We start from the raw sequence: 16,050 nt of genomic DNA, 5'->3' as shown, positions 1-16,050 counted from the left end.
GGTAGACCTCCGCAAAATCAATAACTGTTGAGTAGTTTTTATTTAATTTAATACAAATGATATACAATTAAATTTAATATAAATTAAATATAAAATAAATTGTTATAACTAAACAGAGAACAGAAGTTAACTTTGGGCCAGTTGCATACGTCCGATGAAACGGTCTATAGAGAAACTACACTGACAAATTTAAAACTGCAGGGATGGTCAATAATACAGAAATCACTTGCAAAACTGTACAGATCAAATTCTCTGATGTCTTAACAGCTGGCTGCCCCTGTTATGAAATCTGGTCGAAAATCCTGGTCCACACAGCGGTAGTGTGTATTAAACATCAAGTATTCTGATTGTAAATGTGTTTCAGTTAATGTGGACAGACTTAATTTGTTATTAAACACAAAAGCAACATGCAAAGAAAAAACATTTACTCATTCAAAACAGAGAGAGGTGTTAAACTGCTAGATCTCGCACTTTCTCACCCAACGGTATCAGATTCAGGTGTGGACACGCAATCTGCTGAGGTTCTTCACACTCCGGGTTTATGCAGCTCCCGGGAGAGAAACGCTCAGTTATCTGATAGACACCAGATCCAGAAAGACACTTATCGGGTCAAAAGAGAATGGAATATGGACCTGAGAGACAAAATAAAGCTAATACTGATACTCTCTAATGAAGTTCTGGAGTGGACTGGTGAGAATTTTTGATGTGCATTTATACATTTCAACGGACGCTTTTATCTACAGTGGCTGCTAGCATTTTCAAGTTATATCGAATGCCTGACATGGTGTTGCTAGCTAGGTTTACGGTTTATTTAGCAGACAAAAATTGTGTACAGAAGAATTCTGGGCTCGGCCAATCAAAATCACACATTCTTTTGAGTCATGCAAAAATATGCAGATATGTTGCTTCTTCATTGTAATCATAATAATAAATCTCAATATTTGCACAACATTTATTGAAATGTCAATGCTACAATGCATACCAGTAGAAAAAATGTGCTATTGTAAAAATTCTGAAATATGCAAAGCATCGTAGGTTTAACATCATTCATTCTGTGGCATTTGCCAAATGCAAATACCAACACTGGAATTCTTTTGAAGGTAGCTTTAGCGTGACATCATCGCCCTTGATCTTTAAAAGACGACACATTACACAGTATCTCTCACAGTCCACACAAACTGTTCAAAAGAGGACAAAATTGTATAAAGAAAAAGATAATTATGACAATGAACATAATTGAAAAGTTAGTATAACTCATATATTCCCCTATTAGTAACCCACACCGTATTTGGAAACCCCTCAGTTTGGGATGGAAATCCTCCTCTTACAATTCATGTCACCTCAGGTCTTCTTCTCGTCCCCACATAAGACTAAACAGCCCCCGGCGTGGTAGCCCAACACCCTGATATGAAACAAAGACCAGATTCATATCAGTTTCATCTCACTGTGGTTCCTTCCATTCCTTCCGCTCGTCCGACCTCCCCCCCCCTAAAAGAATCCATCTCATTTCTGTCGCCCCAAAAAGCCCAGCAATAATAGACCATATCAGGTTAAACTAAAGGACAAGTCTTTCTCACACCTTGTCCTTCCCCTACATCCCGGGGCCAAAATCTATATCCTGTGTTTTCAGCCTTCTGCCTCGATGTCCCCTCTCCAACCTTGCCCGTAATACCTAATTCCTGCTAACAGTCAAATCTTTGGCATGATCTTAATTTGATAACACACTGGAGATGTGAAATCTTTAAAAAACTTAAGTTGGCCATAAGGAACACACCTTATGTGCTAGTGTCTGTGGTTCGAGTCCAGATAAAGGTGTACGTGAGCCAGGACAATGATGTTTTACCTCAGTGAGCGGCTTCTGCTGAGGTGAGCTTAAGAAAGCACCTGTTGTCATGGAAACCAAGGTAGACAAAAAGGTGATGAGCTCTTTTACCCAGGTACTTATCTTCTCAAATATATTGTTTCTAAAACTGTCTTTGGTTTTCAAGCATATAAAACACAAGTTATAGCGTATGGTGATGACAATAAATCAATTGAAGGACAATGTTAGTAAGTTTAGACATCTGGGTATTACATACTTAGTTTTTCTTGTACCCTTTTGTTAAGGAATCTGAAATATGAATAATCAAAAAATAACAGATGTTACTAAGATATATTATATATTTTTTTGTTCACAAGATTTATTAATACATGGGCAAGTTTGCTTAATCGTTCCTTGGATAAATCATGCTCTTTTTTCAATTCCACAATTAAAATAACATCACTGCTTCATAATATTAGACGAAACAGCTCTTATGAACAGAGAAATTTCTAGTTTATTGATTTACAAATCATGGGCATAAAACTATTAAGGCAGGACTAGGATGGTTCATCTGCTCACAAAGACAAAAAATCAACGAATCAGGCGACAAATCAATAAAACATGACCGCGATTTACATAAAGCGAGAAAACGAATTAGCAAAAAGTGCTTACATATCAAATAGTGGAAACATATTCTCATTCGTGAGGACGGAGTCCAAGGATTGAATTTTATGGAAGGAACAGAGTTATCCATCTTTTACTCATGAAACAGCTTCCAAACGCTATGCACATTTCATACATACAGTGGAATTTATTGCATCCGTGCATAAAAATATGTCTCAAACTAGAACCTCCCCAGTGAATCTCGGCCATTTCCGTCACTGGAAAAGACCACTGTACAATGTAGAAAAATAAAAAATTTAACCGTTATTTTTAGATTTTAATATGGTTATAAACCGTCAAATTACAGACAAAGACTGCAAAAATAAACATGGAAAACAAGTAAATTTTACTATATATTTCTGGCTGCCCCAGCTGCCAGAAAAGTATCTTTTCTTACTGATTTTTTTACAGTGTTGTTACCATCATTTACACAATGACGTTAGAACAAAGAACTAATGGACCTTTCTGAGAACACAACTCTTCTTGAGAAAACACCCTTCAGGCCTGTTTATCACTATGATTGAATCAAACAGATAGATATTAAGTAAAACAGTGGTCGAATTCAATCTCTCTATAATTTAAAATGTGAAGCAAATCATCATGATATGATTGAATTAAGTACATACAAAGCAACTGTCCATCTCCTCATAGCTATCTGAATACAGTGAACTATGAAAATGTGTTTGTGTTTGCATAATCACCAAAGTGCAAACTGATGTCAAATCTCAACAGCAAATAGATTGAAGTGGTGATGGAATGGTACCACAAATGCAAATTCAGCTATTTGGTCATTCCTGGGTGTAAAATCCCATCACACAGAAGATCTTGGAAACAAGCACCATAACAATCATTCAGACAATCATTTGTCTATAAAAAGCACAGACGGTATGTGACCATACACAACGAGATTAACATTTTACTGCTTTCAACTTGACGTTCACCTGGTTTTGAGCAGCTGAACTGGAAGTTTATTTCAATAAAAATTCCAAGAGCTAAGATAAAAAGGCTCAAATGGAATATAACACTGTGTGTGGATGTGTACACACATATCATAAGGTGTTTAAACACACTGAATCAACAAAGCAAGATGCTCCACATGAATTTTTTGGGCGCAACAACAGCCAAGCTGTACTATAATGAAAGCACTTAGCCATACTGACTTAAATCACAGTTTATCCTTTCAAAGACATCTGTGGGTCTCAGATATCAAAGGTCTTGTCTCGCATTCAAACACTGAACTTTATCCTTTTCACTACATGAAAGAGGACTCAGCCCCCGACCCCTATTTCTCATTGTCACCCAGACATTGAATTACTTGAAAGGACAGTAAATCAAAAACTTTATTTTCGATTCATCCTTTGCCTTTCTTCTTAACATGCTGTTTGCTAGCATACACAGAATCTGTTTACTCAACCAAGGCAAGTGTGTTTATACTGTATGAGGCCCTCGGTCAACGTGGCTTTTCTCTTTGCATCTTCATCTCAACATCTGGCCCTATCACCCTGGGAAAATGACTCAAGATCACTCTCATTTATCCTTTCCTGAGGGCTTCACTTACACCATTGTCACAATGACTTGCTACTAGAAAATGAGCTCAGCTTGAGGGCTTCTAGACTTATTACATTGTTGTGTTTTAAACCCCTTATGGGGACTCCATGTAAACACACAACCAGAGCTCCTAGACTTGGTTGTAAATTTGATTATGCAAGATGAGGGTTTGTATGCAAAAGACGTGTCATTTAGTGCATAGCAACCATTATAACTGAAGGGGACAGGTCTCCACAGAAAAAACAGCCGTATAAACAGTGCCTGACAGACCAACCAAATCTTTTTGAACCAATCCCTACTCCCAAGCTATTATCTGTCATGCACATATTTATGGCCACGTTTCTAATTCACGTTTCGAATGTTATCCATTCTTTGTTATCCGTTGTAATGACTACGGATTGTTCCATTGTAGAGATTGTTTTGTCTCAGTATGTACTTAGTAGCTTTCAACAGTATTATCATTTTGCAATAATGGTATTTTGCAGGCGGGTTTATGACACAAAAAAATAATCTGAAAGATCTGAAGAAATCTCTTTGAATCTGATTTATATAATCCATCCTAATATTTTTACAAGATGGATAACTATGATTCTAAGCCTAGGATGAGGGCCGAAGAAAACTGTATCTAAATCATAAGTCTTGTACTGCCCTTTTCACATATACATTTTAAAGTAAAATCGAACGCACAACCTTTGCACTACAAATGCAATGCTCTAACAAATGAGCCACAGGAGAAAATCTTCCAAGCCACACGACAGAGTACATTTCATTCTTTAACTAAAGCTAGAAAGACTCCCTATCCTGACCTTGCAATACTTGGCAACTCCAGTTATTTACTAAAACCCATTCCAGTGAACATCAAAGGAATGAACTTGAGATAGACCAAGCCAGAAGCCGACTTACCAAAGCTGGTTGGCTGCCACACGTGTTCTGCAAACTTGGCCTTTGTTGCAGATGTGCAGACATCGGTTAGCTTTTAAGCCAGCTGGCAATGGCTGAGTATTACAGGTTAGCTGAGTAAACTCTGAACTTGAGGGCAGAAAAAGTGTTCTGCAATACTTTTGTACAAAGAAAATGTACAAAACCAGTCAGTCAATGTTGGAGCAAATCTATTAGGCAAATTCCATCTCTATATTTTTTCCGCTTTTATAGAGTGCGTTAACTGAACAAACAACAATGAAAACCATTTATTTACTTTTCATTCCGGTCTATTGTTGTAGTATTATATAGAGAGTGGTTTACCTCTGATTTGTAAAATAAGTAAATGGGATTGATTGCTTTATATGTCAGTTAAATGCTCAAAGTGGGAAGTTCTTGGCCAGTCTGCGATACAAAAGCTCCAGACTTTTGGCAGCAGTCAAACGTCTTGCTTTGGCATATTATAAAAACCCAACAAACAATCTTCTTTACAAATAAAACCTCTAATCGTGTCTTTTCTTTTGCTAAAAACGAGCCCTGTTCTGAATTTAGATTAGAACTTCCAACACAAAAACGTGTTTGAGGAAGTACAGGATATAAACATAAGTACTAGGCCTAAAGAGTGCAAGTAAATAAGATCTAATATTATTTATCAGAGCCAGAAACCCATTTCACAAATGACAATATTACTCGTTTTGATGAGGCTCAACTTAAACATTTCTGAAAGGAATCAGTGGATAATTGTTCACTGTATTCCCACTGAAACTAAATATCACACTACATGATAGTATAGGTGCTTCCGTGAAGTCTGGAGGGTAGAAAGAGGAGCATGTGTAATTAAGAAAACAGAACACCTTGTCTGGCTTAAGAGGCTCTGCGGGCTGCGTGATCTGATCTGCTGTTGTGTTGCATTAGGGAAGCTAAGTACAGCTGGGAATCTCAGATGAAGAACGTTTTTGGTAAAGGACATAGACGAGCCCTGCATCTTGCGCCATAAACTTTCCGCTTAGTTAAACTCTTCAAAATAACTAAGAAAAATATCTCATAAACATTTAATATTAATAAAATCTCATTAAATGATGTTTCTCCGTCTGGTATGGTTCACTGGAGGCACATGCCCCCCTCCCCACAGCACAGAGCCTTCAAATGTGTCGTTTTCTGTTTATTAAATAGTTTCAGGCGAACAATGTCAGGAGAGACTGCTATAAATAATACTTGTCTAGACTCTCCATAAATATTGTCTAGCTGTCAGCAGTGACTCATAATAACTGCGCCGGTGGATGGAAATGTGACCAAATATACACCATCGCAGCTTCTGCTCAATCGGATAAAAAATGTGAATGTTTATGAAATTATAACGATGACGTAATAATCGACTCTGTATTTCAACGGTTGACATAGTTAGCTACCTAAACATCACAATTTAGGAAATCGTGATTTAGGGGAAAGCGCGCGTGATGCCCAAACGTGCTGTCTAGGTCGCAAGAATTGAGACACGCAGCCAATGCAAGAGGCAGAGACCAAATAAAGTCTCAAAATACGCAAGTATTTACCTCCCCCACAGCCATGTGTCAAAACAGCGGGGGTCTTACCAAATGTTAGGAGCTTTAGAAATGCTTCAGATGGCAATAGGAATAGCGATCCTAATCGTTATACGCGCTAAGTTGTTGCAACCCTTGGCACTCCATACAAGTATAATGTAAAGTTTAAATGGTAAGCTTTACAAGTTTAACTCGAGGTATGCTGTCGACATAATTAAACAACCAAGGAGAGTCCAATATCACACGAAGAACGTAAACAATGTCTACGTGTTTCTATAACGGTGCAAACATGTTTTCTTTACTCCTGAATTTTTGCGGCTCGAGCGTAACGCGCGTCAAGCGGAAGTTATTTTTGATACATTTCTTGCTCGTTACGAATGTGCTCCCAACTCCATCACAACACTGCCATTAAATAAAGCTCCTGTAGAAACCACTGGAAACTAAAAACAACAGTAGATGCAGATCTTACCTTCCAGACGCGGCACTCGTGTCTTGTGTCCGTTCACGTTCACGGACGCTCCGCTGTTTTCCAACTTTGTGGGAAGGACTCCGTGACGCGCACAAATTATCCGGGAAAAAGCATGAATCACTGCGCGGACCCGGGAGGAGGAGAGGATGGGTGAAATCCTTCTGTTAGGCTCAAGTCCACAACTGAAGGAAGTAAATAGATTTAAGGGAATTTTACACTTTGCTTGGCTTTTAAAAACCATGCGTAATTTAATGCAGGATCATTTATTTACGTACACAGAGGGACCATAAGGTGTGCACATATATGTTTTTTAGGAGATGTCACTGTGATAAAGGAATCGCAAAAAGTATGCAGTTTGCAATAACTTCCATAAATATGTTATATAGAGTATATATCGATAGAGACAGATATCGATTTTTATATATTCACATATACTATTAACCACTTCATACATCACACTTTATTTCATTTTATTACTATAATTATCTTTATTTTCGTTAGTATATACACTTGCACTATTTGTACCCAGCCTAGCTGCAAATGCTTTGGCAATACGAATAAACAAAAGCATACTTGAGAGAGAGAGAGAGAGAGATAGAGAGAGAGAGAGAATCACCAGTTGCGTAATATTTCTAAGTATTAAACCAAGTATTAACTGAGAAAAGTATCTGGATGTGCTCCTAGTCAATTAGCAAACATGCTAAACTGTTTTTGCTACTATCGTATCCCATAAACAGTCTGTCAGGCACAGTTGTTGGACAGAATCTGAGGGCCGTGACCAGTGTTGGGTAAGTTACTCTGAAAAAGTAATTAATTACTAGTTACTCATTACATATTCAATAGTGTAATTAGATTACTGTCCAAATTACTCTGTCCAAAAAGTATTTAGTTACTCATTACTAATTACTTTCTATATCCTACATCAACCTTGATTAGTTAAGTGATTCAAGAATATACATGAAACGGCTTATTGAATTCATTCAAATAATACTATTAACTGACCAAAGTATTACAAATGTGAGCACAGATTTTAAAGTAAGACTTTGAATTTTGAAGTCAATTACGCTATTGCACACGCATATATTTAACAAAGTATTTAGTTTAATTACATCAAAAGTAACTGTATTTAAATTACAGAAAACATATGAGTAATCCCTTACTTTACTTTTTCAAGGGGAAAGTAATTAAATTACAGTAACTAATTACTTAGTAACTAGTTACACCCAACACTGGCCGTGACGTACCAACAGCAAGGGATGAGGGGGAGGTGGAGGTCCGAACGCAGGCATCGGTAACCGGAGACAGCTGCCGCCACTAACTGATAACGTTACAAGACTTTGGGACGTTCGGTGAAACGTTTACTTAGCACAAGCATAGATGGTCCAGCAAGACTGTTAAGGAATTATGGGTTACTTTTGTATAAACAACAGGACTGAAACTGCTTCTAATGCGTCAGCAGCGCAACAGTTGTGGGTTCGAAGCTCTCAGAGCGCACATTATAAAGGTGTAAATAAAGTCGCTTTGGATCAAAAAGCATAAATTCAGTTGAGAAATATAATCAATTGGGTAATGAGCATACACCATGTTTATTTACATACTTATAATGTATAACAGAATCAGTGGTGGGAGTAAAATAACAAATTAGTATGTATGCACTAGTGTCAATACATCAAATTGAATTGATTGAGTCCATCGAATTTACAATGATATTTGCATTCATTGTAGTGACATTTAGCAACGAACTGATGTCATTACCATGCCAGTGGTCTGGAACAAAAGACTGGTGGGAATGCAAATGCTTGAACCCTCAGATTAGCCCTGCTTGGGAACTTTGCATTGTAATGTACTCATTAGGTAAAATCTCACAAAAGACTTAATTGAAACTAGTTAACTTGCAGATTCTGTTTGTTAAGGCATTTAAAATAAATTACAAAACGCATTTTCCCACTAGTCTGTTATTTGTTATAACATTATGAAGATACAATATAAATGCTGGGTTGTTTCAATCCAACCGCTGGTTTAAATAAACCTAGAAAATCTCCATATTTGACCCAACCATAGATTGAAACAACCCAGCTTGTTATAAGAACGTACGTTTTCAAGACACCACTTGCAACACATGACCAATAAGGTAAACGTTTGTAAGATTCACGATAAAAAAATACAGTTGAAATTCCTTTCGTGTTTTACGAAACGCACAAGCAGTGCCTCAGTTCACACAGTTTAAATATAACTGCATACGTGCCAGTACCTACAACTGCCACCTTATATACAAACACATGGTAAATCACTTATAATACTCAGATGTCTGGTTTCATCTGACATTTGGAATCAGCAGCTTTAGTTACCTCAATCCTGCTTTAAAGAGCTCCAAGACAGCGCCATCTGGAGTTTCTGGCGAGTAATGAAGACACGAGAGGCCAAAGGTGCTTGACTGCAATGCAGCACAAATACACAGCTTGTCTTGGCATTGCCTGCTTCCAATGCAGCATTAGGTGAACGCCGATCACAGTATCACAGCCAAATGCATCTGAAAATGCCCTTGAATATTTATCGCACTTTCTGATTCGGAATAAACAAATGATGAATGCCAGTAAACATCTATGATTGAAATAATCAGGACAATGTGCTAAGCCTCTTGGAACAGGCTCGTACATGACATACAGCACAGTTTTTGTCTCCGTGTCTTTGAAAATGAAGCACCTAAAGTGATGGGACGTCCTACATATTGGCAGTTGAGATGTAAGGAACATGAGTTTCTCCTGGTGGCTCGGTCAGCGTTTTGATGTTAGCGTGAGCGTTGAGGAGACTCGGAAGATCTGAGGCAGCATGTTGCTCAGCTGGTAGAACATGTCCTCTGAGATACTCTGATGATAAAGCAAAATGAGTAAATTCACGGATTAAACACATCACTGTTTATGGAAGAACAGAAGTGAAATAAACCAGTCAATAAAAAACATTCATTAACACCAATTATTCAAAACACACGATCACAGTTTATGTCATGATGATAAAGACCAGCTAGCCGCGCACAATCTTTTACACAGTATGACTACTACCCTGTGTGTGGGTGATGTCTAGACACCAGAGTGGATGTAGAGTTATTTTAAAAGGAATTAAAGGGTAAAACATGCAGATTTGAATGTCTCTCCTGAGCCTATTAGCATGTTCTAATACATGATGGTCTGATAATACGGAAGTTACGGAAGTAATGACAAATTCTTTATATATCCAGCATTTCTTTTTCAAATAGTCACTACTGAAAAGCAGATATTCTTGTAGATTAAAGTCACCAAAGCTTACCTGTGGAACAAGGAACTGGACAGTCCGTGAGATTCCTCCATCCCAGGAGGCCATTTCCATCATAAAACCTGGACAAAGGAAAATCAAATGTATAATGTTACCAACCGGAAAATATCTACATTAATGGTTGCAAATTATTAGTTAAAAAAATGATTAGACATTATACAATATTATATTATATTATTACACAATAATAAACACAAAGAAATGTTGAAAACTAATGCAATGCAATGTTGTGAGTTGCATGTTTCTCTTCATTCAAACAGTCAGTGCAACAGTTAACTTCTACATTTGACCGTTGCTTGCTCACCTTTTACACACTTGAAGACTAGCTCAGCTCGTTTCAGACACCAAGGAATAGTCATCTCCTGTACAGAAAAGAGAGAAAACACACAGTTCCTGTTCAGATGAAAAACATTATCTGAAGCCAGAACATTCCTCAACATCGGACTGTGGTCAGAGAGGCTGTGATTGAGGTTTTAATTTCACCCAAAACGACGCTGGTCAGTCCAACTGTCCTGGTCTAAAATAGACCACTTCTAAATTAGACGACAGAATTTTGAGGTTCAGCATCCAAACCACTCCATGTTAAAACACCGCCTGTGTGGAGAAGAAACTAGCGGAGAAGAAAACGTATCATGTTTTGTAAGTTGCCTTAATGCGGTACGACCATACCGCATCTATTTGATGACAGAAAAGTGGGAGAGTTCAATTCGATCAGGGTTCAGAACACATGTTTTGTTCTCAGGTTTATATAACAGACATGCTGTGATCTGTCAGCTAGGTCAATTTTAACCACAGATAAGTATAACTGTATAGGAAATAGTTTTAAAATCTTTTGGTGATATGTAGTGTGACCAGAGGAAGCAGGTGTTTAAAAAGGGACTGAATTTGAGAAGATATTGTGCAATTGGCTCTTTGTTTTGCTTGGCTTTTGTGTTTAAATATTCAAGAACCAAATGCCAACACGAAAGCCGAAAACAGTTGTAATGGCAGCTGGCAGATGAATGCGCTGAAACGCCCTTTGAATGTAAAAAGTTATTGATTCCTATAATAGAAATGGTGAGGTTAAGTGGGGTTACACTGGGGCCATTTGTCCAACAACTCACTTCCAGATCACGAAATTCCATATAATAATATAAATAGTGGGATAATAATAATAGGATAAATAATGTTGATGTATAACCTTCCCCATGGGCAGCGCAATAAACGTGAGTTTGTTTACTAAGCTGATGGAACCGGCAAATGCAGAAACGTCCTTTTGAAACCATGTGGCACTTTTCCACAGGCAGGGGATGGGCGGCTACAGAGTACTTACAGAGTGTGTTTGTAACCGCTATGAGGCTGCGCATTAGCAGTGGCAGTAGAATTCATCCGGTTGAAAGTGAAATATTTAAGAGAAATTATTTTAAGGTCGAAAAACGACATTGTGTTGCTATAAGCGAGACACAAAAAGACATAGAGACATAAATGTTAGCTATTGACAGTCTCATTCATTGTGTGAAGAAAGACGCAATTCAAGGTAATGATGACTGGGGCTTTTAATGCTTAAAATCCACTCTTTGTGATCCATAGAAGAAAGTTATACTGGTTCATAAAACTATGAGAATGCACAAGGTAAACTTTTTTTTAATAAGACTTATACTCTCTTTCTTACCTCAGACATGTCGTGCACCAGCAGCAGTGGGATAGTAATGGTGGTGATGTCATGAGTGCAACAGACTTTCAGGATGTTCCTAAGACCCATGATGGCCGGGTCACGGGCTGTGATGTTCCCCGAACGCACGTTATCATCCACGCAGAGGTGAAACATAATATGAACCTCAGACAGGTTCGAATGGCGGCTGATGTAGTATTCACCTACAAAGAAACTATTATAACCACACTTATCGGCTCTTAAACATACATGATAATGCAATTTAATTTACCTGGAAGAATGTTGGAAGAATTTCTGTCTATCATCTTATTTTTGTCTTCGCTACTTCCATTTCTTGGCATCTCTTTAAAAAAGTCAACAAAATTTCTGTATTAAAAATGAAGACACGCATTATCATGCACATGTGCAACAAAAATTTAATCTAGACGTTGGTGATTTCATTCTCAATAACAAACATACCTAATGTTCATAAGTAACGAAACAGTTATCATAAACAATCAGCAAAATGCAAAACTATGTAAGCACATTATTTTCTCTGGCCAAACATTTGCGCATCTCGAAAAAATTTGTATAGTTACAATGTAGCTAGCTCCAGTCGAATGAAACTAAACACTTCCTCGCGGAAGGATTGAAGTTGGATATCTGATGGTGCAATGCAGAGGTCCTAGTTTTGGATGGACACAAACACACACAGTTGTTCTGTCACTCACCCGGCTGCTCTTTCTGCTTGCTGCTGCGCTGAGCTCGGGCATACAGCACCACCTGCTGGATGATTTCCAGCTGCTCATCCAGCCTAGGGAAGTGGAAATCCGTGCATTCTTGGGACACTGTGGCAAAGTCTGATAACATACAAACAAATAAGGATTCAATTTTTAGAGGTGAATTCTGATTGGCTCCTTTAGACTTGCGTCAAAGTGGCTGTACCTCTTTTTATGCCGCTGTATGAATTGACTCTGTTGTCGACCAGCAGCACCAGGCCGCAGAGTGAAGTGGAGTACAACGAGAGAGCGGTCTGCAGTCGCCGCAGTTTAACCCCACTGCTGCTATGGCGACGGTGCTTACAAAAGTCCAGCACGTCAGATCGCACAAGCCGCAGGTTGTGCATGGTCTTAAGCTGAGCCCCTGAATAATATACATCAATAGCCATATTCATAAATGTTTTATTTATTTATTTAGATGCATCGATGCACTTATGTGTGTGTCCTAAATGTTTATACTTCGTGAAAATCGAATCGCCTCATGTAACAAGTGCAAACAGGCACAAAATTGTGTTTCAAAAACTCAGAAAACAGCTAAGTGGGCGTAAATTACTTTAAACCTGTTTATAGTGAGCGGGTATTTTTACACTTCGTTTTGTACTGCCGGGGTTGCCAAGAAGAAGCCATACCTAAGTGGATGGTGAAGCTCTCCTCCAGCTGTCGCTGTTCCTCGAAGATCCGAGCCCCCACCTCCCCTCCCTCTCCTAGCTGTCCGGACTGCACCTTGAGCTCCTCGCTGAAACACAGATAACAGTCTCACTTTCTGAAGTCACGCAATCAATCACAACAACAAACAAAGTTGTTCAATTAATATGATGTCGCTGTCAAAATGAAGCGGACTTGAAATCTGATTGGCCAGTAGTGATACATCTAATCTAATGTAGTACATTACTGGAATCTGGAAGTGAATCTGCTGATTAGCATGCTATATAAGTGCAATTATTGCTGACATTACACCAGATTTCTTTTTTTATGTTAAAATATTATATTTAAATGATCAAATTTTAATGAAATAAAGGCTAGCTCTTTGCATCTTCTTGCTATCCTATACTCACGTGATTGAGCTGTTATTAGGATTCTGAAGGTCTCGGTGAAGCTTCATCACCCACTCCTGATACTCGTGTTTCTGGATACCTGTAACTTGTTTCAGTTCACTGGCCCACTTGTTTTCCAGAACCTTTTTTTGTCAGAGCAAACCGAACAGACATAAGCCATGATGTTCTTCATTACTCTAGTAAACAGAAGTAGTTTCAAGAGTTTTTCATTTGTTTCACCTGTTGTGCCTCAAAGTGCTGGGCAGCCACTGTATTTACATCTTGGTCACATAAAGTCTTTCCAAGCTCCTGCATGACTTTATCCATCTCAGCAGCCTGCCTGTGAGAATATATTCAAGTGTAAATTTACTCTAGCAGTAAAAAGCAAGAACATAATTAAAAATATGATCCAGTTTTTTATGAAAACATTTGGGACTTTATATACTCTGCAATAAAAAACAACAGTTTTTATCTTTTAATCTTTGCACCTGCTCACTATAGAATACGTTCAAATCATCCAAATTACAACCCTTGACATTTTCCTTCCTTAAACAGAATTGCAGTAGGACTCACACACCTCTCTTGAAGTTTCTTGAGTTCCATGTCTCTCTCACTGATAAGCTCAGAGACGCTGACAAAGTAACTGTGCTCCAGATTGAGGAGTGTCTCTGAGGCTGGAGAGTGGATCAGTTCGTGATATACATTTGCAAAATCCTCATGCCAGCTGGCTTCCTCAGGACGGGCATGTTCCAATGTAGTCTACATATGGAAATCACACAACATACAGAAATTGATAAAACAGAAAATGTTGGAGTGCAGATTCAGGCATATATTAGCATTAAAATATTTAAGTCACGGCTTTCATGGTGGTTCATGGTTTTCCTTTAAGAATAACATATAGCCCATTTTAGTGCAAAGCTTCATTGCTTCACAAATAAAAACATAGGAATCTATACATAAACAACAACAAAGTGGTGGATAAAAGGCAATTCGATGGGTTTTAAATAGATTGGAGAGCATCCATGTGTTTATGGCTGCAGTAAAAATTAATGGGTATACTGTATGCATTGCATACATAGCTGTGAGCCAACATAAAAAAGGAAGGGGGTGGATTCTGTTTTTCGTTTAAAAGGTTCCACTTGTGCAAGTAGAACCAGAATTCAAAGTCCAATACTTTGAAGTGCAAATGCAGATGGTTTGCTTGTCCTGCTTAAATGTGGAAACACGATAGATGTTCTGTTTCAAAGGAATTTCATGCAGAGCCAGAGTATGTTTCTGACTGATTTAATATAAACTGAAGCATCTCCTTAACAATAAAGAGCCATGTTACATATCCATTAATGTCAATCACCTATTAGTTAACCTAAACAAAGTTTATGTTAAAACCTACGAAACAAAACAAATCAAGTAGTTAATTGGTTGAAATTGCGTTTTTACCTCAGAATAGACCTTGGCCCATACATTTGTAAGTTTGTTGATATCGACCTCTCCTGTAGTGAGCCTCTGTAGGGCTGCTTCTGCATCCCGGTCATAGTCCACCAACGTCTCCCCTTCTATGAAACTGACCAGTCTTGTTTTCAATTCTAAAATTAAGAATATAAGATTATATACAGTGATACACATGTTTGTGTTTTATTACATGTTTAAATCTAGTCATATTTGCTTTATACATTTACCATTTTCAACAAAACAGGGGATATTATGAAGCAGGACTATCCGTCCATGAAGATCATTAACATTTTCTTTAAGCGGGAACTGAAGCGGTACTTTGAGGACACAGTGATGTTTTCCTGCTTTAAACTCAAACACAAACTCCTTTTCGATAGTGTTGGTTTTCCTTTTGCTCTTCCTCATTTTCACCTGTAATTTGAAAACACACTTTACATAGCAAAGATAAGAGGATTTTCCCTGGTAAGATGCGAATGCCAACTGATTAAATAAAAACAATTAACAAACAAGAATGAATGATGAAGTATATTTAGGATAAAATATACAATAACATTTTGTTGTGTGGCAAAACAACACGCAATAGGTTTTATACACTGCATTCTGCAGTGGTGCTTCTGTAGCTTATCTAAACAGCTTTGGTCATATGTTCTCAATGCGGCTAGTCTTAAAGATGCAAGTAACGTTATGTGTACACATTTCAATGATGTAAATTACAAATGTACACTGCACACAACACACGGTGACGAGCTCCAGACATATTGCAGAGCACGCAACGACGCACAGTAAATCAAAAAATAATATTTTATTTAAATATTCTGCTTTAATACTTAAATTATAAGCGTATTTCCAGTTAATTCTACAACAATATTACCCTGCAAGCGACTTCCGACTTCCCTCCACTCGGTGTCA

At 37.9% G+C, this 16,050-nt stretch overlaps 2 protein-coding genes across 2 annotated transcripts in view; both read right to left on the bottom strand.

Moving 5' to 3' along the window:
• LOC130413891 (solute carrier family 45 member 3) overlaps window positions 1-9,421 on the bottom strand; it is a 23,312-nt gene extending 13,891 nt beyond the window's left edge. Inside the window, exons 1-2 of the mRNA XM_056739426.1 lie at window positions 9,289-9,421; window positions 6,941-7,122 (exon numbers count right to left, since the gene is read on the bottom strand). The gene's annotated coding sequence lies outside the window, so the exon portion shown is untranslated. The remainder of the gene's footprint in view (window positions 1-6,940; window positions 7,123-9,288) is intronic.
• On the bottom strand, window positions 8,508-16,050 carry c24h12orf4 (chromosome 24 C12orf4 homolog). The gene is made up of 14 exons (XM_056739427.1): window positions 16,013-16,050; window positions 15,369-15,552; window positions 15,130-15,275; window positions 14,270-14,451; window positions 13,933-14,032; window positions 13,714-13,835; window positions 13,288-13,394; window positions 12,825-13,022; window positions 12,611-12,739; window positions 12,172-12,243; window positions 11,901-12,103; window positions 10,554-10,611; window positions 10,244-10,311; window positions 8,508-9,807 (listed from the first exon to the last, which is right to left on the bottom strand). Exons 2-14 carry the CDS (start codon window positions 15,544-15,546, stop codon window positions 9,715-9,717), a joined length of 1,656 nt encoding a protein of 551 aa, XP_056595405.1. The 5' UTR covers window positions 15,547-15,552; window positions 16,013-16,050; the 3' UTR covers window positions 8,508-9,714.

Source organism: Triplophysa dalaica, chromosome 24 (assembly GCF_015846415.1).
Source record: "Triplophysa dalaica isolate WHDGS20190420 chromosome 24, ASM1584641v1, whole genome shotgun sequence".
Taxonomy (NCBI): Eukaryota; Metazoa; Chordata; class Actinopteri; order Cypriniformes; family Nemacheilidae; genus Triplophysa; species Triplophysa dalaica.
Note: the sequence above shows the minus strand (reverse complement) of the source record. Positions and strands in the feature narration are given on the sequence as shown.

Bases quoted from the DNA above. Each gene is read 5' to 3' on its own strand.
- c24h12orf4 (XM_056739427.1), bottom strand. From the start codon at position 15,546: ATGAGGAAGAGCAAAAGGAAAACCAACACTATCGAAAAGGAGTTTGTG. The intron at 14,033-14,269 runs GTGTGTGAGTCC...ATATTCTCACAG, and splicing joins CTCAAGAAACTTCAAGAGAG to GCAGGCTGCTGAGATGGATA. The intron at 10,612-11,900 runs GTAAGAAAGAGA...TTTTCTGTACAG, and splicing joins TGGTGCACGACATGTCTGAG to GAGATGACTATTCCTTGGTG.